The sequence below is a fragment of the Cygnus olor genome, chromosome 3 (assembly GCF_009769625.2).
Source record: "Cygnus olor isolate bCygOlo1 chromosome 3, bCygOlo1.pri.v2, whole genome shotgun sequence".
NCBI classification, from domain to species: domain Eukaryota; kingdom Metazoa; phylum Chordata; class Aves; order Anseriformes; family Anatidae; genus Cygnus; species Cygnus olor.
The window spans coordinates 9,941,826-9,967,943 of NC_049171.1; the positions used below are offsets into that span (position 1 = coordinate 9,941,826).

Genomic DNA, 26,118 nt, shown 5'->3' on the forward strand with positions numbered 1-26,118 from the left:
GGCCCTCAGCATTGGTGAGGCCACACTTGGAGTAGTGTGTCCAGTTCTGGGCTTCCCAGTACAAGAGAGATCTAGGCATACTGGAGAGAGCCCAATGAAGGGCCACCAAGGTAATCAAGGGACTGGAGCATATCTCTTACGAGGAAAGGCTGAGAGAGCTGGGACTGTTCAGCTTGGAGAAGAGAAGGCTCCGGGGAGATCTCAGTGTCTATCAGTACCTGAAGGGAAGATACACAGAAGATGGAGCCAGGCTCTTTTCAGTGGTGCCCTGTGCCAGGACAAGGGGCAATGGGCACAAACTGGAACACAGGAGGCTCCCTCCGAGCAGGAGGAAACACTTTCTTTATATGACGGTGACCGAGCACTGGCACAGGTTGCCCAGAGGCTGTGGGGTCTCCTCCTTGGAGATCTTCAGAAGCCACCTGGACGTGGTCCTGGGCACCCTGCTCTGGGTGCCTGCTGGAGCAGGGGTTGGGCCAGAGGGACCCAGAGGCCCTTGCCAACCTCAGCCATTCTGTGAGGTGTCTGTACACATTCTGATACATAGTGGTAGTTACTTTTAGAGACATTTACATCTTGTAATATGAAGGTTAAGAGAGGAAAGTAGAAGAAAGGCAGATGAACTGACATTTTACATACATATTTTAAGCTTATACAGCGAATTAATATTAAGTTATATTCCAACAGTATTCTCTGCTTCCTGTGCAGATAAATTAAAACATCTGAGAGCCATTGACAGATGGCTTATCTTTAATACACGTTCTTTCCAGGTTTAGTCAGTTATGTTTAAGTATTAAAGACCTAGAGAACTCTATGTCCAAAAACACACAGCACTGCTCTGCAGAATTAATAGAGTTGTGTGGCAGGAAGTTTCCCCCATCAAATGGTACCATGCTGTGGATACATTAAGAACAACCAGGTTGTAACCACAATATCCAGATAGAATTAAACTAGTTTAACATCCAAGTATGATTTTTTTTTTTAAAGTTCAGAGAGGAGAAGCTTCCTGTTTACGTAGCTGGCCTCAGCACTGATTAATCACCCCGAGGTCCTCATGCGGTGCTTGTCACCAGCGAGGGTCCCTGCATGCAGCGAGGAAGCGGTTGTTTTCTCAGGATGGGACAGGAACTGCCAGCTCAGGGCACTTTTGTCTGGCTGCCCCTCCTGATGCAGCAGGTGCTGCTATCCAGTAACCATATTCCTTCCTTGTCTTTGGAGAGGGCAGCTAAAGGAAGGAAGCATGTGTGTGCATTTGGAAGTTATTATGAGGCGTTTAAATGCTGAAGTTTTTGTCTTTACCTGGTAAGATCTGTGTTTTGCTGTATGGTTTTACTGCTGGGTGTCTATTCTAAGGAAATATATGAACAGTTCACGGTGGGAACCCACCGCAATGTTTTAAATCAAAACGTGTGAAAAGCAAGCAGCCCTGGAGATGCTGCTGTCCGCCATTTACTGTAACACGCCTTTCCCTTGAGCCACATTCAGCTAATTATTCATAGAGGTCCTGTAATTATGCAAAGAGATCCTTTGAATGAAATGTTGGCATTTGGCATTCTTTATCAGCTCCGCTTAATTTTAATCATGTGTTTGAAAATCTTGTTCAATTCAAAATCAAAACTGAAAAAATAAAATTGTGCCATATGTGCAGTGTTTCTGAGTTGTTTTATTATTTTCTTTTCTGGCCAACCAAAATGTTATTAATTTTAACTGCTCACAACAGCATACTTTAACAGTCATGTATTTATTTATAATGATCACTTAAGCACTGTTAAGCTGATTCTGGTACCACTTAATGCATGACTCTATTCCATTGATTTTGATGGAGTAGTGACCAATTTTTGCTGGTGTTACTAAGAAAAGGGCTTTGTCTTTATTTTTATTATAACTATATGAAAAATAAGTTCCCTCTAGTTTCTATTTCTTTCAAGGTTTTTCACTGTCAACATAGTATCTGTGTGTATACTATTAGAAAAGTCCATGAATAGCTTTCTAGTCCATTCTAGCACTTTATTCAACTAATTCCCCTGTTAGAAGAAACTTTTTTTCACCCATATCTACAAATAAAGTTAATATAATTCAAATTTAAAGATGTGTTTTAAAGTAACAATTTTTGAAACCTGATACAGACTTCTGGATCCTTATCCAGAAAACAAGATGTTTAAAAAAAAATTGACATTCATCCATTGGAGAGTATAATTTCTTTACTGCATTCCAGGAAAATTTGGATGTAGGTTTTGAGATTGTTTATGGATCATTTTCTGCCTTTCACCCCATGACATAGGTATGTTCTCCAGCTGATACCATCATTTCTAATTAGATGCAGATGGCTGTTAGTGGGGGGAAAAAAGTGTTCAAGAATTTGAACCCTATGAAAAGGTAACATTTATATCTTTTGGTGTCTTGACTTTAGAAGGCATGTCACAGTTCACTGAGATGAGCAGTGCTGTGATGTTTCAGACTAACTCGATTAAATGTTTTCTGTACTATTGTAGAGAAATAGAAAAAGTGAAATAATTCAATAAACAAAATACTGAAACGATTCAGGTTATTTTCCCCAGGGACAATGCTTAAGAATCTTTTAATCCCAAATCAGATTGAAAAATACATTCACATTTGCTAAAGGACTGAAAATGGACTATCCCCATAACAGGGAATAATCCCTTCTCTCCGATGATGTAACAGGTCTGAGTTTGTTTCAATAGCTGAACCAAAAGTTTTTCACTACATAGGTTAACACCAGGGGGAAAAAAAAAAAGATCAAATTGTTTATTTATTAATAATAATTCCTACTTTCTGATATAGACCTTATATTTAATTTTGATCCCACAAAGCTTGCAAAAATGTTGCAGATCTTGGTGTGATCAGTTCAGTGTTTCACAGTAGTTTTATTTTTAATTCACAGTGATCTGCTGTTATAAGACTGAGGAACTATCAACAATGCACAGCACAGTTCCAGATTCTAAAAATAATCAAGTGTGGAACTTGGAGCCTCTGTTTGCTTTGGTTTGAGGGAGTTTCCCTTTCTTTAAGAGGCAATGTAGGTGTTTCACGGAAACGTAGGTGGATATAAAGCAGATTATGCACAGAGTGCAACTGGCCTCACTATTAGATCAGCTTCTTTAATGAATTACTCATACCTCTAGTGCATCTACTTATATCTCTCACCAGAGTCTGAGTAAGGGTTGTATGCTTTGGGAAAGGAGCAGGGACAAAATGGTAACAGTGTTGGGGACCCAGGTTGAATGAGGGACTGTCATTGGTGCGTTAGATGAAGGAGTTTTTCCTTTTTTTCCTCCTTTTGATGCTGAACATGAGACTGTTCTTTTGATTTAAGCTAAACATACTCTTACCTTCCTAAATTTAAAATTCTGTTTTGTGCATGAATGCATTTATTAAAACAATCTAATTTACTACAGCTGTCAAATTACTGGTGAAGTCAAGTGGCTGCCTAGTTGCCAAATTAATCCCTGTTGGGTTAAACCATGAAACAAACACTAGCAAAGTTCTCTAGGATTGCTGTTGTAGTGGTTTTGTTGTTGTTTTGTTTTGTTGTTGGGTTTGTGTTTTTTTGCCTTTTTTTTTTTTTTAGAGTATAGCTGTTTTCAGACATACTACCACTGAACCTTTGCCATCTGAGACTCCATTGACTTCTATGGTAATGTTTACATTGTTTGGAGAAGTTTAATCCTGCAGTTAATCATGCAGAGATTAATTACTGTATTCCTGAATGCACGTCAATATATATTAAACTCTGCATGATTATATTTGGATCTGTTTGTATGTAGGGTATGGGTCAAATTCAGTTACTTTCAGTAACTAATTCAAAAAATTACACTGTAAAGTATAATTAATTAATTATACTTTAATTATACTTTATACTTTGTCAGTTTCAAAGAGACTGTAGCGAGCTGTGGCTCTGATGTCTACTAACATAAAAGAACAAGAAAACTGACTCTTACCCGGCTGTGAGCCTGGCACTCTTTGTTGGTCACAGGTGGTTTGCTTTCTGTGTAGCACATCTCACCTGTGTAAAATGAAAAGCAAAAAATCCCTTATTCATTTATAATGACAAATCAGCACTGTAATGGTAGCACTTCAGTCATGTCAGCTATGATACAAAACTCCAGGGAAACATAGAGCCATCACCAGTATCTGTGGCATGTTGCTGTACCTGCTCTGCTGTGTAGTTCAGTTAGGTGACTACAAATGAAACTTTCACTAAATCTTGATTATAGGGAACAAATGTGTCAATTAAATTTTAAATAATTTAACAGAAGAAAAGATATAAATCATATAATTTAAAGTGGTTAATTTGACAGAAATGTTTCTTCCCCAAAGATAGGCAGTTTGCACTATACATCACTTGCAGGTTATTATTTAAAGCATCAACAAGTGATAAAGAAAGCTGCGTTATTTCAAGACAGTACAAACTATTCTCTCTCTATATTCTGTTTTCTCTCCTCAGCCTTGCCACTGATTTTAATAAATTCAGGCTTTTTGATACAGCGTTTTGTCCATTTCTCTTTTGCCTTATGCTGCGGGAAGTAATGAAAGATGGAGTTTGAAGTGCTCCTGAACCAAAATCATGCCCTTTTCCACTGATTCCGCACAAGTTCAGGTGATGGCGAACATGTAGCTCAGTGGGGAGTGTTGGAGCAGAGAACTGGAACCTCCAGGCTGCAAATGTCTCTCGATGTCACAGCAGCCAGCAGCAAAGCCCCTGTTGCTCTGACTGCCAGTGGGGATCGCAGCTGCTTCCCTTTGCTGTCAGCGTGTTCACCTTGTGCAAAGAGGAGACCCAGCAGAGACTTGCTAGGCTTTTTGAGGCAGGGAATAAGTCGAAGCATTGGCTGAGCGCTGTGAGGTAGCTCTGCAGTACTGTTTTGCAAATGTTTCGTGCTCTACGGCCTGCAGTGCTGGTAGCATGGAGTTGTGTTCTCACCTGTAATAAAGTGACACAGCTCTTCTGCAGCCAGTGGCGTGGCACTAATTTACAGCATCAGGGAATCTAAGATGTGATTTTGAAAACTTATCATTTGAGAGTTTGGAAGTATACACAGGTTAAAGATGGAAAAATGTTGTGCTTTCCTAAGTGGGTTGTTTACTCCGTAAAATAAGAAGGGTGCTAGACAGCGTTGTTATATAATCGGAATCTGCTTACTGCAGGTGGTTATTCTGTACGCTAAATTTAACATTTCCGTGGACAGGTGAAGATACAAACCTACACTTTATGTAGTATCAGTACAGTATCCTACTAGTGTAGTATCATCTGAGATGAATATATGCAAGAGTAAAGAAAAAGCCCTAAGTTTGCACTGAATGCCATCCAAATGCCATCATTGTAGCTAGAGGAGTTAGGAAGTGTACTACTGTTATTTTAATGTTGCTCTAAAGACTTATACTTATTTGAACATTTCGGTCTTTGTCTTTATCAGTTCTAAATATGATTTTGGGATGGATTTTCAAGAGAAATCAGAACTGGCCTAACAAATCAAAAGTTTTAGCTGGGTTTCAGCAGAAGTTGAATTGCTTCAGAAAAGCAACTTGCTTTTATATATGGTTTTATATTTGAGTTGCTTTCAGTTGAGTGCTTCAGAAAACATCACCCATCGATCTATCCAGTTCTACCTTCATGTAAGTTGCTGTAATGTTGAAATTCTGTATTGCTACCTGTGTTACTGTATAACTGCCCATCCAGATACCTTCTTAGTTGCTTGCTTGTTCAGCCTTCCACCTCTTAATATTGTTCTGTACTCGTTGCCATTTTCTCACACTTCTAACAATACTTTTGTATTTACTTTTACTCTCACACTTAACAATACTCCCTGTCTGTGGAATAACATGGGTTGTCTCCCTTGGCTTGCTGTCTGTCTTCACTCCAAGCTTCGGCTCTCCTTTATTTGCTCTTAGTCCCTCTTTCTCTACTTGTATCTGTTTAAACTTCCCAAAGTTTTGAAGTGCTGTTTTCAATAGGTGTGACTGTTAGACTTGCCTACTACGGCACAGTGTTTTATTTATCATACACCTACTGAATCCATTCCTATGAGATTACATTCATTGTTTTTTGTTCATTTCAACCCTTGTACAATTGCCACTGCCCTTTCTATGCCTCTTATTGTCATGCTGCATGTAGGCAGTCTTGGTGATATGCAGGAATCATTATTTAGTTTTTCTTCCATTGTCAAACTGTGCAAACACAAGTTGTTGTGAAAGTGTGTTATATACTGAAGTTGCTTTTTGTTATTTCATTCAGTAAGAAAGTTGCATGCCTTTGTTTCAAGACTGCATTTTCCTGGTGTTAAATTGGAAGATGTTAGATCTGGCCAAACACAAAAAGATCGTGATACTCATGTGCTTTGCAGTAAGGAATTACCTTAAGGAACAACGCCCTGTGTGTGTGTTTTTCCTGGATAGACTTATGCATCACATGCCTCAGGCTGATGGTGCAAGATAATTCAAATACCAATGAAACACATTTGCCCTTGTAAAACTGGGTGATATTATTTCAGACCATACGTGAAGTGAGTATTCCTAAGGGAAACACTCAAGGTGGACATCTGGAAGAGTACCACCTGCCAGTCCGGCAAAGCAAGGAAAACAGACTTTTGGGGGAGTGGAAGTGGTATCTGGGGGGAGCTAGGGGGCCTGGATTGATTTTTGCAGCCTAGCTCAGCAAGTCAACAAGATAACGGAAACTGTAAGATTTTCCCTATGTTGTTTGAACATGTACTACTAGTACGACGATCCCTCCCAGAGGCTCAGTCAGAATGTGCCCTTCTATGTTCAGTGCACGCCTTGTGGCAGACGTTTTCCTGAAGATCTTGTGAATGACTTCATTTTCTCAACCGTTGTATTTTCAAGGACATGAGCTCTGCTGCTTATCACCGTGTATGATAGCTATGCCAGTGCAAGGCTACTTCTTGCTTTCTTCATAATGCCTCTCTCTGTCCCTTTTTTTTTTTTTCCCTGTGATGTTCCCTTTCAGCACCTGGAATGGAAAGGCTGAGCCCTGTTACATTGACAGCTGCTGTCATGGCATGTCTTTGCTGTGGAGTTACTCTGAAATATCGAGACCTCAGCAACCTCAGCAAAAGTAATACGTTCAGGTGTTCCCACTCTAATGGTGTTACTGGTTTGGTTTTGTAACTGTTTAATGGTATGTAGTCCAGTGTATTTCAGTGATTTGGGCTATGTTCAGTGATTCTTCCTTAACCAGCAGTGGTAGAGATGATTTATTTTGGAATTACTGGAAAAGGGAGAATTGCTGGAATATTTTGAAGGATTGTCAGCACTGAAACTGTTTGTTGTCTGTTGCTTTGCAAGTGTAGATATGCAAGTCCAGACATGAAATGACTTCAAAACTGGGAAAAAGCTGAGTAAAGCCTAGATAAAAGCCTAACTTATAATAAAGTAAGGACATAACAGTGCTTTTTTGTGTTCTGCAGTTAGTTGTCTTGTGGAGGATATTCTGCAAAGTGAAATGAAGTGCAAAGTGGGATACCTGGCATGTTGACCTTACTTCACTTTTACAATCAAGGCAACTAATGAAAATGGTGCTGCAAGTTTTGCTATTCAAAATAATTAGGTCTGCTGAGATCTGTAATAATCCAAGTAGTGTTCTGCCTTCAGAAGAGCTGCTTAGAAATGGAACAAACAAAGAAAAAATCAACCAACCAACCAACCTGAGATGAATAGAGTCATAGTGAATATAATACTTGGTCCTATATCAAGATACTTCTTACGTAGCGGTTGGCCATAGTGAGGAAGTCCCTTCCTGTTGTGTTTGTGTGAGCAAGTGAAGCAAGGAATTCACAAGAAAATGAACATGAACAATCAGCTTCCCCGCAGCTCAGACCTCTTCGCTTTTGCTCCTTGAAGTTACTTTATGATGGAAATTTAGATCTGCTCCTGTACAGTGATGGTCCCTCTAACCCCTCCCCTGCCAAGTTGGTTTTTTTTTGCTTTGTTTTACTTTGCTTTTTGTTATTTTTTTAATAATGATATTGAAAATTGTTTTAAATTACACTTCTGTAGTTGTTCAGTTTGACAGTAAAATGCAATCCTTCAGAAACAGAAAAGAATTCATTTATGTTAAACACCCATATTAATTTGTTTTATGCATTTAAAAATGATAATGGAGGTACAGTTTGACATAAAACTGCACAATAAAACAGTGTTTAATGATGCTTTCCTTGACAAATTTTGTTGCTTGTCTCTATTTTTATCTCAAGCCTTGCACTGTTATCTCATTATACCTCGGTGATAGTTGCTTTAACTAGAGGGAAGCAAGACTGGGAATGCAAAATGAAAAGAAGTCTCTCACAGACATCTTCATTTAGTAAGTTCAATGTACTGTAGTATGTTTTTAATCAAAATTGTTTTTTAGTATTTCACATGTTTATTAGTTCATTTGGTCAGACTATGCAAGTACTAATTTAATTATGATACAGCTTCCTTTCAAAAACAGATTAGGTGTTAAATAAGTGTCCCAGCAATAGGTATGTAGATAGTAAAGGAAATCGGTAGTTTAATTTGTAAATTAAGGTCTTGTTATTTTTCTAATAAAGAAAATAATACCTATGACCATTTCAATGTCTTGAGTACATGGTAATTTATTTGTGGAGGATACCTTTACAAAAAGTAATTACTTCAATAAACACTAATGAGTGGTGTGTTTATCTTAAAAGTTGCATGAACAGTTCCTGAGGGTACTAGGGCCGGATGAAGGTCTAAGGGTTAATCTAAAACACAATGCTTTAAGACCTGGTTCCTGGTGTCAGTAGGAGTTCTTTGGTATTTATTGAGCATTCTTTCACGGTTTCCATCCCACTTCTTTGGCATTTTATCACTTGCTGATACAAATTATCCAGGCTTCAATAATCAAATGAAAGATTGGGTGAAGCATTCAGGCTCTAAGCAATATATCTTCAGGGGATGTATTTTCTAAAAGATTTTCCGAAATTAGACCCACAAACCAGAAAGCTCAGTTTTTAAGCACACCATTCTGTTTATGCATTTCAGATGGCATTATTCAGTGGTGAGGAATTGCTATATTTTGCTACAAGAAAAAAAACAACCAGATAGGTTATTTAGTTTACAGAATTAGACCTCTGACTATGCAACCCTGTTTAACAGGTAGTCCTCCTAAGTAATCAGTTGTGGGGTTGCTTTCTGCCTGCCTTGTGAAGACAAAGATTAATCTACGTGAAGACAAAGATCAATTTCTTGTGATGTTACTGCATTTTCATGCATTGAAACTTGTTTCTCTCCTCACTGCTAACAGTAAGCAGTAAGGTGATAGCACCCACCTGACAGGAGCTGCGAGGAGAGGCCGAGTGAACCCCTTTCCAGCCCCTGAGCTCAGTTTCCAGATCCAAACTTGTCTTTATCTTGTAAAAGGTTCAGTTCTGAAAATACTTGACCCCGTGCTAGGTCCATTGGAGTTTGTCCTTAGATATCCTGGTGCTACCTCTTGGAGCAAATGAGTAGCGAAGGGGAAGATGCCAGGCAGGTAGGGCAGGGTTTTCTTTTCCTTCCTTTTCTTCACATATAACTCCAAGTCACCTTTTCACACAGGCCCTGATGCCAGATTCAGTGACACTGTTCCTTGTTTGGATGCTGTCTGCTTCGTGTCACAAGGTCACATGCAACCCTTTCCTTCTGGAACACCAATCTTCCTCTTTGCTTTAATGGCTTCCTCAGTGTAGGCCACACACTACAAAGAGCCTCGTCCCAGTCATAGACACTTGCCTTGCACCTTACTGGTACTTATCCACTAAGGTTTATCCTGCCTTTTAGGTAAAAAGCAAGCTCCTTGGGTTTATTCAAGACAGGCATCATCTCATTCCTGGAGCTACACTACCTTATGGGTCTCGCTAGCAATATTGTTGCAGTGTACAGGTTCCCTGGTCATCAGCTTGGTGCCCTTTTCATGGCAATATGTCCCTAGGAATAAAGAAAACCCCTGTTGTTCTTTCTTCAGGGGATCATTGGTCTCTTGTTGGCACCTCCAGCTATGTGCCAGCATTCATGGAAAGATCAGTGTCTGCGATTTCTCACCCATCCTTTTCTTGGAGGGGAGGTGGAGGTGTTTTCGTTTCGTGAAAGCCAGACTTGCAATGCAGTATTATAAAGAAGAGCAGTGTGCTGTTCTCAGAACCTGAAACAAATTCTGCCACTTTGTCCCCTGTTTTCCCATGCAGTTTTCCTTCCTATAATTAATTAAAGAAAAGCAAAACCAAGAAGCAGAAACTTTTTTTTTTTTTTTTGGAAACAAGGCACCAACATGAGACTTAGGTCAAATGCTGTCTGAATCAAGCCATTTTATAGATTCATAATAACCAAGCAAAATTGGTTAGATTAGTTATTTCATTTGTTATTTTGTGATTGATTTGTGATTAGTCTGTTCAGTTTGTTCATAAAGCAGGAATATATTTTTTTTCTTAAGATGCTACCTGAAGCAGTCCTTGTTTGTACTAGGTCAATGATGTGGTTAATCTTTTGTCTTGCTACAAGAAACGTTAAATATATTTGTGTTAAGGACAAAAAGCTTGTTTGTTTGTTTGTTTTCTGCTTCATAACTTGGAGGATGCTTGATCTACATGAGGCTGCTCATTTAACTGATGTGCTTTTTTTTTTCTGCCTGAGATTTTCCCTTGCATGCACAGCTGAAAAACAAACAAACAAAATTCTCTGTTATTTCCCTGAAAACTGAAGTCCTCTTCCCTAGCAAGATTAACTTGTCGACTATCTTAGAGCAAACACTTTATTTTAATCTATCATTGTTTTCTGACACTGGGTTTAGTAGAGGTCAGAGAAAGAGATTCATTAAAGTGATTGCGCATTTGTTTTTCCAAAAGCACATTAGAAGATTAATGCTTTGCCAAAGAAAATAAGGAAATACAGTATTTCTTTTAATACACTTCAGCTAAATAAAGTCTTGAAATCACATGCCTTGACCCAGATGGGGTGTTTGCAGCTTAAGGTTCAAGTAGGATAATTTGTGCTATCTGAAAACTGCTTAAATGAGCTCTGTTTCAGCCACTCCGTTTATTCCACACCTGAGGTTGAAGTAACTCACCCTCTGGTCCCTTCTCTGATGTAGAGCCATTGGAGAGCTGACTGCCAGTGTGTTTGTGCAGGTCTGTTTGCTTATATAAAGAACCCATTTAAGCTCCTCCACCCAAGAAATTCGTGTTGATTTTGGATAATCCCTGGACAATTTTATTCCATAAAATAAATAAATAAATCTTTCAAACCTGTGACACAGCCCAGCTCCGCATATTTTGGGCTATTATAAGCATAACATTTGCATTGGGGAAACGTGAACTAACATGAGACACTGGCAATTTTATATTTGTCCAGAAGTAAAATAGAATATGTATTTCCATACAGATTCTGTGAAAGTGTAGTTCACCTGATAAAAGAGAGCTGGATCAGTCTGGGATGACTGGAGGTTGGTGCACGCATCTCCAGACCCTGTACTGCATGCTCATCCTCCAGGGTGGCTTTTCTAGAACTAATGCCAATGTGATTTGGTTTGGCAACAAACCAGTGTTTCGGAAGAAAAGGAAAAATTGTATTAAACTTCAGAACAATTCTGTTGAGTCAGCACTGGCTGTCAGGACTCATTTTCGATATGCTCAAGTCCTAACCTCAAGTCTGGGCAAACAAGAGGAGGAAAAGGCCTTATTCCCTTCTCTTAATCCCTACAGGCATGACCCATATCCCTCCTTGGGGTTCTTACTTTGGCAGCAAAAATGGTTCTGAGCAGACACATCACTAATGAAATCAGTAATAGCCGTGAATATGTTGCCCTGGGTCTCCACACTGCTATTTACTGGGTAACTATATATTAAATTAGATATCTAAAGTTTAAGAAACAGGTGTAACTGATTAACTATATTAGACAACTTTGAAAATGTTGAGACTGGGCCAGGCTGTATTTGCTGTATTGGTTATTAATAGCATTGCAATAATTTTCAGCATGTCTCTTGTAGCAGATTCTGAATTTGTGTAGTCAAAAGTTGACATTAACCTGGGCAAGCTTGATTTTCCGTCATCTGTATTGACAAAGGAATCGTAAGATTGGCTTCAAAATCATCAGATTGTATGAATAATACAAATAAAATTTGTTTTCTTTCCTGCTTGGTTTCTCTGGTCTTGTGAACCATGAGAGGTTCTCTAGAAGGTTTATACACCTACTTTGCATCCTTTTCTGTTCCTCTAACCCAGAAGTAAGCTGAAATTCTTGTAAAATCCCTTATTTTCAAGAACGAAGGCTATGAATGGAATGTCAAACATGAAAAGGCTTGCTGATAAATCACTGGAGATGGCAGTGCCTGAGAAATAAAGCATGGGAATGGTAGCAAATGTTTATAAAGGAGAATTAATCTCCTCAACCCAACACATGGTGATATATATATGCTGAATGAAACATACTCTGTCACTTGTTGCTGTATCCAGTGGGTATTTCTGCTATTCTGTGTTTTGTGTGTGTTATACGTACCCTTAATTAGACTTATGATGTAGACAGCCCACGTCTGCATGGGGTTAAGTTGCTGTATAAATAAATAAAATGTAGCTCTTGCTAAAAATAGAAATTAAGATTAAAAACAATCTGGCCTTAGGGTTTTGGAAAACAGAACAAGCTTTTTGTTTTCCATTACTTGTAGAAAGCCTAATAGTTAATATATTACTTCTAATCTAATTTTGCATTCTCTGAGTGTGTTTTAGTAAATCTCTTTTTCATTTAGAGTAAACTACTATAAATTATGCTGGGTTATGATCATTAGTACTTTTAGTAGAAATACTAGATTAGCTGAAGACAAATTTGCTTGTTGTTATTTCTGTGGTAATATTTTAAGCTCAGAAAAAAAGGCATCGGAACACATTCTTCAGCAATTATTTTGCTTCAAAGCATTTATTTTATACAGATGATCAAAAAGGCAATATAATGCCAACCCACTTAGGCTACCAGTTAATACTGTTGCTGTCAAAACCCCAGCAACCTCAGTACATTCGTGTTAGTGATTTTTAGCATTTGAGGTTCCTGACCATTTGCCGTCAAATTTATTGCACACGTATTAAAAGAGCAGATAGTCTTTGTAATTTGGTAATGTATGTTTGGAGTCATAGGCGGAACGGCTTCTGTTAGCACCTTCTTCAAGCAGGTACAAAACCAGCTACACCTGAAATGGGTCCCCACTGCGAGCTAACTTTCTCTTACAGTAGTTTCTGAGTGCCTCCCAGACTCTTTAATGTATGTGTCTGTACAGCATCTCTGCCTGATGGATATTTCTTCCACATCTGTTTCTCACACAAGGAACTGATGCAGAAGGCATCAAAAGAAACAGAGTGGGGACTAAAATACCTAATACTTGGTGGACCAGTTAGGGCTGTACGTGCACCACATCTGGTAGCTGAATGGTTATAAATGGGTGGTTTTTGCCAGGAACCTATGTGCTGTGTGTAGAACCGTAGCTCCATAAGGAGCCAGTCCCCATCCTGTGTCTGAACCTTGCTGCCTGGAGATTTGGCCCCTTCCAGACTAAAGCTGCATTGCAAGTCAACGTGTAAGCAGTGTAACAGATCAGGAGGTTAAGCAGGAGTGTGAAATTGAGCTCTGAGGTAACGGCATGGGTTTAAGGGATCAAGTGATATTAGTACTAGGGCATCTCTTTTAGATGAACTATACAAATATGTTCCTAGGACTCGAGGAAACAGCTTGAAGCTGTGACAGGGGTGGCTCAGGCTGGGTGTTAGGAAAACATTCATCACCGAGATGGTGATCGGGCACTGGAACAGGCTCCCCAGGGCAGTGGTCATGGCACTGAGCCTGCCGGAGCTCAAGAAGCATTTGGACAATGCTCTCAGATACACAGTCTGTTTTTTTGTGTGGTCCTTTGGGGACGCAGGAGTTGGACTCAGTGATCTTTGTGGGTCCCATCCAACTCAGGATATTCTATGATTCAATGTTCCTTCATGCTTTCTGCCTTTCATTTTTCATTCTTTTTTTCACTATTTTCTTCTTGCATTCTGTTCTGTACAATAACTTAAACTGAAGTGGTGTATTTTAATGTACCTTTCAGTTTAGTGTGTAGAGTACTCTTCTAGCAGATGAAAGACCTGTGAGTCCCCTTAGACTTAGAACTTTTGAGAACTTTCACATCTCATGAGCAAGTGCTAACGATGCCCTAATTGCTGCAAATTGTTACAGGCACGAGATTATCCTGGTCTTGCTGGCTGGCCAGGAAGCAAGTGGTGTGGTGAAGTTCTCATCCTAAGTGATTGCCCAAGCTCTTTTAGGAGGTCCCTGACAAAACATTAATGAATTTTCAAAATAACCTGGAACCCTGAAACTATAACATGATCTTTCTCTTTGTAGCTGGATTGATAATGATAGGAACCTGCCTTAATACATGTAGTTCATGTAAGTGCTAGTGCTCTATTTTGGCACATAGCATTTCATATTTTTCCTCATTCTATGGGACTTTTTTCTGCATATTTGTTTTAAGACAGGAGATTTTGCATATCTGAAGATCTTCAGTGCATGATAACATAGTTTGTCCTGAGTGAAGGGATTCTTGTTCCTGGGCAGTATTGGTTTAGGTCCCGATCTTGCAATATGAAGTTGGATTGATTTAAGCTGATCCAATGCCTTGAGGTTGGTCTTGTACTGAAAGAAAGGGAGCACAATGCTAGATGATGGACCATCAAGCTCCATGTATTTCTGTATCCTTCCCTAGTTGCCCAGTTTATATGTCTTCATATCCCATACACATCTATCAACGGTCTGTATTTACCACCTGTGTTAACTTGACATTTTTTTTTATTAAAAATTTTATTTATTTCAGAGTTTTCCAAAGAAGTGAAGAAAAATGAGATACCTGACACTTCCACTATTAAAACAAAGTTGTTTTTTTCTCTTATGTTTCAGACACAGATATTAAGGAACTGGAGGATGTTTTTGGACTCAACGGACAAGTAGAACATAAGCTGAACTTCATCAAAAATAACGTATCAAAAGATATAAAGCTGGTACTGATCGCTCATTCTATTGGTTGCTACATCACACTGGAGATGATGAAGCGAGCATCAGAACTTCAGGTACATCGACATTACAGAATGGGAGTTGTATTATTAGCAAAGCAGAGCACATGCTTAGCCTATGGGTGACTCCATACCTTTCCTATGAAAGTTATATTTTGCTGTAAATAAGCTTTTAATCCTAGTTCTTACTAAAATGAAATAAAAACATTAATGACTAAGCCTAATAAAATATAATTAAGTATTTTGGTGTAAAATAAAGGTCTTATTTTTAATTTGGACCTCTAAATGCCCATGTAATATATAAATGATTAGTAATGGTGATAAATATCTTTAGGACTTGTCTTTTCATCTTTAAATAATTTATAAACAGGTACTAGATACCTGGTAATTACATTATGTTACTACACCAAAAATGAAGACTGGTTATGATTTTAATAGTAGCTTCTTACCTCAAGGCAAGCAGATTGCTAATTCTAGATGGGGAAATGTATGGAAGAGAATAATAATACAAATTGTAATGAGTACTGCTATAAAGTACTTTGTTTTTAAAATTGAATACATATGCAAATATCACTGCTTCTGCAGCTCAGCCTTGGTTTGTGTAACTTGACAAGAACAGGAGGTGTTACTGTATGTTCTTGTCATTGTGTATCTAAACACTCTTTGTCACTGTGAAGCAGTTGCAAGGTAAAGGCAGGACAGTTCTCACAGCTCGCAAATAGCGAACTGTTAGTGCTCAGCAATAACTCACTTTCCTAGTGGATAACGAATGAAGAATACTGAATTTATTTGTATTTAAGTGTTCGCTCTTGCTAAATCATTACCTCTTCCTTTACATCATACGCTCTTCAGTGGAATGAAGTGCAGTGTTAATGTACAGTCTGTATTTAATATATGCGTGAGTAGGTTCTTCCACTTCTTCATAACCATTTCCATAGCACGTCTAACTTTTTTTTTCCTTTAAAGAAAACAGCAACTAAAAAAGTGAAACATGTGGTTAACCTGATAGATTTCCCCAAGCGTATTTCACTTAGTGATTATAAACATGCTTTTCTTGCAGGGGAGGGAGAACTTTTATTATTGTCTTATCTTTTCAAGAGGGAGTGTTCTAGAAAATATCATATGCAGTAATTTGTCCAAAAATATCAACTTTTCTTTGGTCAACATCTGTCCAGTCCTTATGACACGAAGGGTTTTATCTGGTTTCAATTAAACTATGAATTGTTGAGCAATTTTTTTACACCTGACCCACTGGATATTGGCAGCTTGATATTTATCAATGTTTCGAAGCTTAGGTGTCTTTGGGACACACTTAGACTGCATGGTGCACTGTGTGTGTAAAGTTAATATATGACAAGCTACATTTAAGATGCATTTAACAATAGAAAATATTTGTGTAAGCCAGAGTGTTGTGCAACCTTTGTCCCTTTGCCAAAAATAAGTTAACTGTTAGGTTTTATAACATATGAAGTGTGATAATAAGAAACTTGTGTTTCCATCTCTCCCTTTATTTTTACTGGAATATTTGATTCCCACAAGATTTTGAGCACATATGTGTATTTTAGTAGCTAGATCATTTGATTTTATTTTTGTGTAGTTCTTATGTGATATTCTTTTATAATAAGAGTTTTGGTTTTGGTCTTAAATTCTCTGCTTCTAAAGGCCTTTGATTGCTTACAGTTTATTATTCTGAGCTAGAGGTTAATGTGTTGTATTTGGTGTTCAAATAACTCAGTAAACGTTTGTATTTGGAACGTACGTTTAGCAGGCTTGATTTTGGTTACCCAGTTTAAATAATATCCTTTGATAATCCAGCCAAACGTAGACTAGATTTTCCCTCTCCTGTGCAATGATGAGGGAACCTGATGAGCTTAAGCTAGGAGGCATGAAAAAGATGAAGTGTTGCCTCCTCTTCTGTCCTTCTTGGTGGCTCTTCAGCTGTCATTTTTGAATGGGGCCCCTATGCACTGCAGGTTAATGGGGTATTGTTATTTTTTTAAATTTTCTTTGCTATGTTTCTATGAAATAGTGCTTTCTTTTATTAAAAGAGAGTTTAAACAGGAATTGCCAATTTACCCCTGGGATGAATTTGATTTTGGAGCCCAGCCCCAGTTTCCTTTTGACTCTCAGGGCAGCTTCTGTTAATGGTTTCTTCAGGAGCCTCCTTAACTTAAAGTTATTGTCTCAGATAAATGCTGTTAATTAAGCCTAATTAGTAGAAAAGTGCAACACAGGTTACATCTGTGCTCGTAACTAAATGGAGCTGCTGCATGGTTTGAGCACTGGGAAACAGCCAGCTCTGCCGTGTCCCTCTTGGACCATGCCCTAGGAGACTTTTGGCCCTGAGCAGCCAGCAACTCGCAGGCCGCACCCTGGCACAGGTCTGGGCCTGACAGAATACTGGGACCATTCCCAGTAGTTAGCTTGGATGCAAACAGCCTGTTTTTAGGTGGGGGGAGTTCAGCCGTGTCGTGACAAACCATCCCATGCCATCCTGTTCAGTCTCAGGAGCAGAGAGTAGCTCCTGGTTGTTTTATTTGCTGGTATACATGAAACCATGGACACTTCTCTATTACCATAGCGGGCATCAAATCTTTGAAGATTCAGCTTTTTGTGGAAAATGGATCATCCAGAGTTTTTCAGGCTTTTCTAATTTTTTCTGACAGGGAAGGAAAAGTGTTAATCATCCTTACTCTTTGGAGATGGAAAAATGCAATAATGTACTCTGCAACTTATTTGATATTTGGTCTTAACCTTATAATCTTCTTCATTCAGATAGCAGAACTGAAAAGTGAAAGTGACTGACAAAATGATTTTCTCAGTTGTTGAAGCTTGAGCCTAACTCATAAATACTCTACATCCTCCAGGCATTCTCTTCTAAAATACAAATCCTTACTTTGACTGTTTCCTTGTGCTTTGCTGACGACACTACTGTTTCCTAAAGTATTCACTTTGTTAATTTAATCAAAAGATTGACACATTTCCTTGCTAATGAAATTCATTCTGTAACAGCATTCGTCTTCTATTAGGGATGATGCTATTGAAATGCCAGCATCTTTGCGGTAGCGAATTAACACTTAATTATAAATGAAACCATCATACAATGTAAACATTGCTCTTCCTTTAAAACTCACTGAAAATAAAGTGTTTAAACCCTCTGAGTATGTGTCAGTTTAAGCAAATAAAATTTCTGAAATATATTATTCAAAACCATTCTTTGCTGCTATGTCTCAGTGATGCCAAAGAATATTGGGAATTGCTAGGACTTGGCTGATCTTATAAATAATAGCTAACAACATATCACGGAATCACAAAATGGCTGAGGTTGAAAGGGGCCTCTGGGTCCATCTGGTCCAACCCCTGCTCCAGCAGGGCCAGCCAGAGCAGGTTAATATTTTGCACTACTTCTGCCTGCTTAGCCAGTTTCTAATTCATATAAATATGTTTTTCTCACCCATTATTGATATTATCAGTGAGATCTAATGACCTCAATGGAAAACATTTTGTTGGAGCATTATTGAATATAGGTATTTTAGGTGATACTCCTATATGTGCCTGGTAGCTTTCTTTCTTTCTTTTTCAAAATATTTATATAAAAAAGAGATGGCACTGTCATCTATAAAACATGTTGTAACTTCTGATGTTACAAAAAGTTAGAAATGTATTTTATCATTATTTTTAAAATTTAGCTTATACTGGACTAGTTCTTGTGATCATTCCAAAGTTGAATGCACTGTTAGCAATTGGGTCTTTTATTAGCCTGTGTGCTCCCCTAGATCACACCTTTAGTTTGACATATGTAGTCCTCATTTTCTGGTTTCATGCCTGAACCAAAAGGCCGTGTTCCATCTGTTGTGAGCAGCTTGCTTGGAAACATGGATGGCCTACAGGTGCACAACAGAATGGCAGATGTCACTACTCTGTTAGCTTTTTTCCCTCCCTTTTGTCTAGAAGTCTGCTTCTTTCCAATTACCTGCAGCCCTATGTAACACATCTTAGTGGGAGAAGACATCATGTAACCCTTCTGATAGCGACATTGAAAGGGAAATTAAATTTCAAAAGCAGTCTTTGCCATCTCTTAGCCAGGGATTTTTTTTTTCAGCACGTGTGAGAAATTATCTGTACATTTTTTAAAAGTTTGTTTTAAAAGAAGCTTTATTAAAGCAGTGAAAAACGGCAATGAAAGAAGATAGTTTGCATTGCACTGTATATTTGTATGCTACATAAAATGCAGTAATTATTCACTTACAGAAGAAAGGAAAGGAAATATATAGACTAATGTAAAAAAATCTTCATATTGACTCTCTCTCAACATGCAAACATCCATAAAAAATATTTTTCAGTAAGATAGAACAGGAAGTTTAAAGCAAAAAATATGATTCTGAACTGTCTTTTTCTGAAACAGCTTAATCTGTTTTCAATATACATTAAGATAGTGGTTTTTAATGTGTTCTAGGTTCATTCTGGACAAATGTGTTCACACATGGAGCTATTCTGGACTATTTCCATATTTTAATATCCTTTACTCATGCTTACTATATACCAAGTCTCTTGGTCAACATCAATTCTGTAAGCTATCAAAGCTTTTCCAAAGATTATTGGCAGAGATCATCTTTTTGAAATACAGTTTCCTGAAGACGGAAGCTACGAATAGGTGTCTTATTTTTCTCTTTGCTAGAGCTTTTGGTTGTCCCAAGAGCTGAGCCAGACAAGGAAAGAATTTTATTTTGCCACTATTGGTAAGTGCATATTTTGCCATCATAGCAAAAGAGATCACGCTTGCTTGTTCAGATGTTTTTGTGTGATGAGAGCAGTTACATATGGGGAGGGAGGAAGGAGTATGTAAATTGTTTGTAATGGTTCAAAATCTCATCTGGACAAATAGGAGATTCTCTCACCCCTACATCTTTCTGCCTCAAATAGAATTAAAATTTCTTTTATCTCTGGTTAATACGTAGCTCCTTTCTGTTGAAGTATTTGGAAAGCTCCCCCTAACTTCAGTGAAAGCAGGATTAGGCCATGACAGAGAGAAACATGTCAGAATTCCTCTGCTACGAGATTTATTATGATACAAAATTCAGTCCAGCGACCCGTTACGATAATAGTTTAGTTTCAGTTGTGTTGAAAGCTTGGTTATGAATTTGGGAAGCACTTTCATAATGACAGGAAAGAAAAAAGTCACCATGATTTTAAACACTGGTATTTCTACAAGAAAACAAAATTCTTTAGTATAGAATTACTGGAAATCCACAGGGACTGTGAGATTAAAAGAGGGAGATTTATTAACAGTGCGGGAACTGCTAGAGCTATTAACAGTGCAGGAACTGCTAAACACATCTGACCTTTGAAATAATAAGAGAATCTTTTCAGCAGCATGAATGGATGAAGGAAAGACTGAATTAAGTCAATGCCATTTGTTCAATTTCTGTTTCACTGAGACTAGAACCTATATATGTAAATAGAAGACTGGTAGTGCTATCATGACAGAAAATCTCTCTGAAAGGACACTAATTCAGCAGATTCTGAAGTGCTTAGAAGTTATAGTGAGTTTTGGAAATAGAAGGAAAATGAAAACCTAAAAGCAGACAAGTTAAACAGGGATACAAATTTTGATGACATCTTTGAAGGTTTTATTTAACATAGCTGCATCAAGTTCAAATGTTGATTATTTAAATTACATGTCACAGTACTTTCTAACAAAGTTAGTATGTGTAGCTGTTGTCTAGGCAAATTCACTTCTTATGATCTGGCTCACGGTTATGAAGTTTAAAACATGCTTAATGAATAAATGCATTTTTATCACCTTTAATACCCTCTTACAAAAATAACTTTATCTCAAATAAAGTGAGGCTTCATAAAACAGAAAATTAGCAAGAAGTCTCTTGAAGAGATGTTGTCTTCTCTCATACAGAGAGGATTATGCTTTGTAGGCCTGTGTGCCAGTGTGTGGTGTCACCAGTAGCACAGCAGAAACATGAAGAAATGTCCTTGGTTTGTAAAAGCTTTCTTTTGACTTGTCCTGGCTGAGAACTGTTCGCTCTTAGTTCCTTAATGGATTGCAGTGATAGGTGGGATATGGATATGTAATTGTGTCTAGCAGTAGGGATCATGGTCTGGAGAAACTCTATTTTTATATGAATTTTATGTGACTTGCAGGCTGAAATGATGAAATGCAGAAAGCATAAAAAAGTAAAATGGGTAAAAGAGTAACCAAATTACAATGACAATACTGACAAAATTATTATGCAGGAAGAAAATACGTGGCTATACTTAGCAGACCTCACAAGTAAATAGGTACATGTTTCAAATAAATACACATCTTTTGAAGAGAGCTGCACATTTCTAGGCCATAATGGAAAACTATACTGAGTCTGATATATATATTACTTTTCCTTCAGTATCCATTCCAGATAAATGAGCTGTATGTTAAAAAAAAATAAGCAAACAGCACTGGCTGATATATACCCATCTTCATCCACCTTTAAGTGTTGAGTGAGTAAAAAAATGATGGAGACATTGCACAGATTTAATCATGAATCTACGTTCAGCTGCCTTCAGTGAGATATGTGTTAATTTAACTTTATGAATGTCTTCAGTTGGTCACTGAATTGGACTGTTTCTGTAACATATATATTTGGCACTTCTCTATCAGTTCTTGATAGATAGCAAGCCTTTGGGAGCATATGCAAGGAAACACAGGTGGTCTGAGCCAGCAATTAGACTAAAATATGCTTTAGTTGACAATGTACACATTGCAGAGGCTGCGTAATCCACCTTGCAACAGATGACAAAGTTCGGAGGAGTATATTCTTTCAGTGAGGCCTCAGGCAATATCATTAAATCTACTGGAATAGCCAGTAAAGCAAGCAATATGAACTTCGTGCATATGCTAGCATTATGCAGCCCTGTTATATGGAAAAAAACAAGAAGTACTGCAGATGATTTATTAAACCTGACGAAATAAAATAAATAAGATACTGTATCTTTGAAGCATCAAGGGAGTTTCTAGAAAAAATCTTGATAGATTTAAAAAAAAGGAAAAAAAGGAAAACAATCTTCATATGAAAACCTAAGACAAATATAAAACCTTCTCTTTTTGGGGTGGGGGGTTGGAAATCAAAAAGCAATGAGTGGGTGAGTCCATTGCAAAGAAAAATTCATTAGAGACATACTGACTTTTCGACTGAAACAATTAAAAGCCCACCAGCCTGAATTCAAAAGCTTGACAAAACTTCAGGACCCCATCAGTGAAAAGCTGATAACTGTGTAATGGGGTTGAGTGTCAGCTCACCCAGGAGACCACGAGCAACCATTATTTTCACTGGCTTGATGACAGACTGTAATCCTAAAGGTCCCAGTCATATTCTTTTCTACCTCTCCCCGCCAAAAAAAAAGCTTTAAAAAATGTAAACTCGAAGAAAATGGAGCAATCAACAGGCAGACAGGATTTGTTGTGTAACTCTCACTGGAAGCCTTTGTTGTGCCTAGGAACCAGCAGCATGGAGATTGCCACATGCTATGGATGTCGGCCTGTAATGGCTCTTCCCTTCACAAACAATCCACTTCTCAGTTTAGAGGGTAAAAGAATGTGAATACCAAAAATTTAGGAAACTTAAAATGTAAGGAGGAATAAAATGTGGTGCATCTACAGATGTAAAAATACCCTAGGGCAAATTAAAAAAAGGAGTCAAAGCTTTTGTGTTTTCCTTTCACCAGGGAGAGATATACATCTTTCCCCACACTAATAATACCATTTTTGTCAAGAAAAAATGGCTTCAAAGCCAAAGCAGCATGATCTATCAGTTATCAGCAAGTAACTAAACCTATCAGGAACTGAAATGTGATCAACAATTTGAACATAGTCGTCTGTCGTGCTCTGAAGATACCTGAACATTACTGCATTCTGTCTGCCTGGTTTTCTGTTTTCTGCTTTCATGTCGTAAGCAGAGAAATTAGCTGTTATTCGTACATTGGGTAATCTATTGCACGTGGTACCAACTTCTGATTCTGACATTGACCAAATATGTTGTGGTTAACAGTGTGTAAGTCCCCATTATCTAACAATCTGCCTAACTATCCACTTCCCTCTAAAATGAGATGACAGGGCTTATGCTTTAAAGTTGTTAAAAAAAAATAAAAATAAAAAGATAGAAAGTTTCATTTATGGCAAAAAAGTTGGTCAGAGACTTTCAAAAACAAAAAGCATTTCCTTTTTAGCTAGTCCCACACTTGGCTGCTGTTTCTGGGCTTGTCCTCTGTGACTGTTTCCAGAGAGAATTATTGAGTAACTCCATATACCTGCTTCTGGAGAAATTTCCAAGTTTTTGTCTTTTAATTTTGCAGAAACCTTGTGGATGTGGCACTTAGGAATATGGTTTAGTGGTGGACATGGTAGTGTTGGGATGGTGGTTGGACTTGATGACCTTCAGGGTCTTTTCCAACGTAAATGATTCTGTGATTCTATGATTGTATGTTCAGCTTTTTAATCCATTCTCTCTACTATTATCTGAATTTTTCATTTGTCTCTTCTTCAAAGAGGGAAATGCTCAAAGTCTGAGGTGTATTCCCAGTCTCTCAAATAGAGCAGGAGATTTCTTCCCTCTCAGTCTTCAGTAATTCTGCTTAGCCATGCAGCTCCTTGCAGTGGGTCTCAGACCAACAGGCTGCCCATGCTCCTGACTGAAATTCAGTATTGCTCACTATAAGGTAGGAACACCTCAAAAAAGTAAAAGACATTTCCACAGGGCTCTACTTGGTACATCTGCTCTGTCTGCAACCTAGACTTGTTCTTGATTATAGCTGTAGAGGTAGCAAACAAGAAACATTCAATGCTGAGAAATCAAGTGACCAAGATATGATGATAAAAGTCTGGATGTTTTGGCAACACAAACCCTTAGGATTAGAAATGTGTAGAACTTTTAGAGTTTCATGTTATGAAGTATCACCTGTTGTACTATGCCACTTTTCAAGATCTTCTGTGTCTTAATTGTTGATATCTTAACCTCTAAACTGAATCATGGAGTATACCAAAAGAGCATGAATGGAAGTTTAGATTAGGCTTATGGTGCTTGTCAGCCTACTTGGCCAAAGCTCATGCCTGATGTTCTGGTCCAAAGAAAGCTTTTTGAAATTAACCTCGCAGTGATTTGGTTGTTTTATTTTGCTCACTAATGTATTCTGCCATATTTCTGTTACACTGTGTTAGCACACCATAGCTCATCTCACATTAACGACAAATGGAAGCCGTAGTTCATCATGCTGTCAACACCTGGAAGTAGGCAGTTGAGTCCTGGATTTGCCTGGCTGAGTTCAGTATTGGACCAAAAGGTGTAAACATAGAAACTCAGTTTAGAAAACAAAAGGATTAAAGATTGCAACGTGGCTGTCTAAGAACAGAAAAAAGTGGATCTACACCAAACAAAACTGATGGATAAATCCACCCGTTTTTGTATCTACTGAATATAGACCAAAGACTACACACTGACAGTTTGTCCTATGTAATTACTAAATGCCTCATGTAAAACAGAAATAGGGCTACTAAAAAGATGAGGTATAAAGTGGTAGTTAGAGCTCAATTTTGGTTTCAAGGAGAGCATTTAGACATATATATGTCATTCATTCTTAATTCTGCCTTGTATATATTCTGAAGACAAATAATGCATTTCTGAACAATGCTGACCATACCTCATATGCTTTTTGAGTGGGTAAAGCAGGTAGGTATCACTTGCTCAGTCCTAGAACTTTATAGGAAATACTAGAATATGCATAGTTCAGCACTTTTCTTAATCAGGAAGATTTACAGTCCAGAAATCTTGAAGATCAAATGAGACCGGTAAATAGTAGAGTGATAATAAAAAGCACAAATATGAATTTAATTAAAATTGATTTCTGGTACAATGAAAATAGAGGTCTGACAAAATCAGTGGCAGTACATCTGTCAGAATGTAATTACCTAGTCTAGTCTGTGAACACAAGTTTCTTTTTAACATAGATCACATTTTTAAGAGTGAGGATTCAGAGTCAATAATAACATTGCTTTAAGATTAGCTTGTTTAGACCATAAGCCTGTGATAAGAAGGCTATAAGAAAAAGGGAAAAACAAGGTCTCAGGACTTTCTGAGGAAAAATATATTTTGTTCATAATATTCACAAAAAATTACAACTTCTGCCACTGTCCTTAGTGTATTTGCTTTACTGCTCAGTTGAATATAGAAACAATGCGATGACTAAGATTTTTGTCTGTGATGTTTCAAAGTAGGGAAGCGTAAGTAATAATTTTAATTTGAAGAGACTTGAATTTTTTTATTGGCGTGTTTATATCATTGCTAATAAAACATCTGATTTCTTTTCAGATGTATGTAGTCAGAATTCAAATACACCTATAAAAATTATTTTTTCTTGGAAGTTAAAAGATACTAAAGTAGCCAAATGTAAAAACAGAAAAGGACTAAAAATAAACTGAAAACCAGAATCTGTGATCATTCATCAAGAATCCAAAATAAAACATGAAAATGAAGAGGAAATGAAGGACTAAAAATAAAAAGATGGCTAGAATGGTGAACAGCACAACAGGATTTATTAAGTACAGTGGATTTTTACACGTTTGTTCATAAAATCTTGTTATTTTGAATCTCTGAAAATTTGGATTCATATCGTAATAACTAAGTTAAATGATTCTGTAAAAGTCAGGGAATCATAAACACAGCAAGAAATGAATTTCAGAAACAATTAGTATTTATAGCAAAAGTTTTCAAAAGAGGTCTTCAAAAGAACCCTTTTGAAAGCTAGGTATCCTAAAGGACTTGTTAAGCTGGGTGGTGAGGTCTTTTACAATTCTGGCTGTAGATGTGCATGCATAGTACTTGAAAATCTGAGCCCTCATCTTTGGAGAGTTGGACCAAACAATCAAAACTCAGTATCAAGATATGTTGCACAGAGTTTGAATCTGTTTTGGTTTTGTACTGCATTTAGTATTCTTTTAAAGAAGACAATCAAGCTAGAAATCAGTACTTTAATTTACTTTATTTGATTTAAAATTGAGTAGAGAATGGGGAAAAACAGTCAATT

The 26,118-nt window shown here is 37.6% G+C and overlaps 1 protein-coding gene across 3 annotated transcripts in view; it reads left to right on the top strand.

Moving 5' to 3' along the window:
• LDAH (lipid droplet associated hydrolase) overlaps positions 1-26,118 on the top strand; it is a 119,487-nt gene that overhangs the window by 38,075 nt on the left and 55,294 nt on the right. For all 3 annotated transcript variants that reach the window (XM_040550782.1, XM_040550784.1, XM_040550783.1), the window contains one exon: positions 14,939-15,108. In XM_040550782.1, coding sequence (XP_040406716.1) covers positions 14,939-15,108 — 170 coding nt within the window. The remainder of the gene's footprint in view (positions 1-14,938; positions 15,109-26,118) is intronic.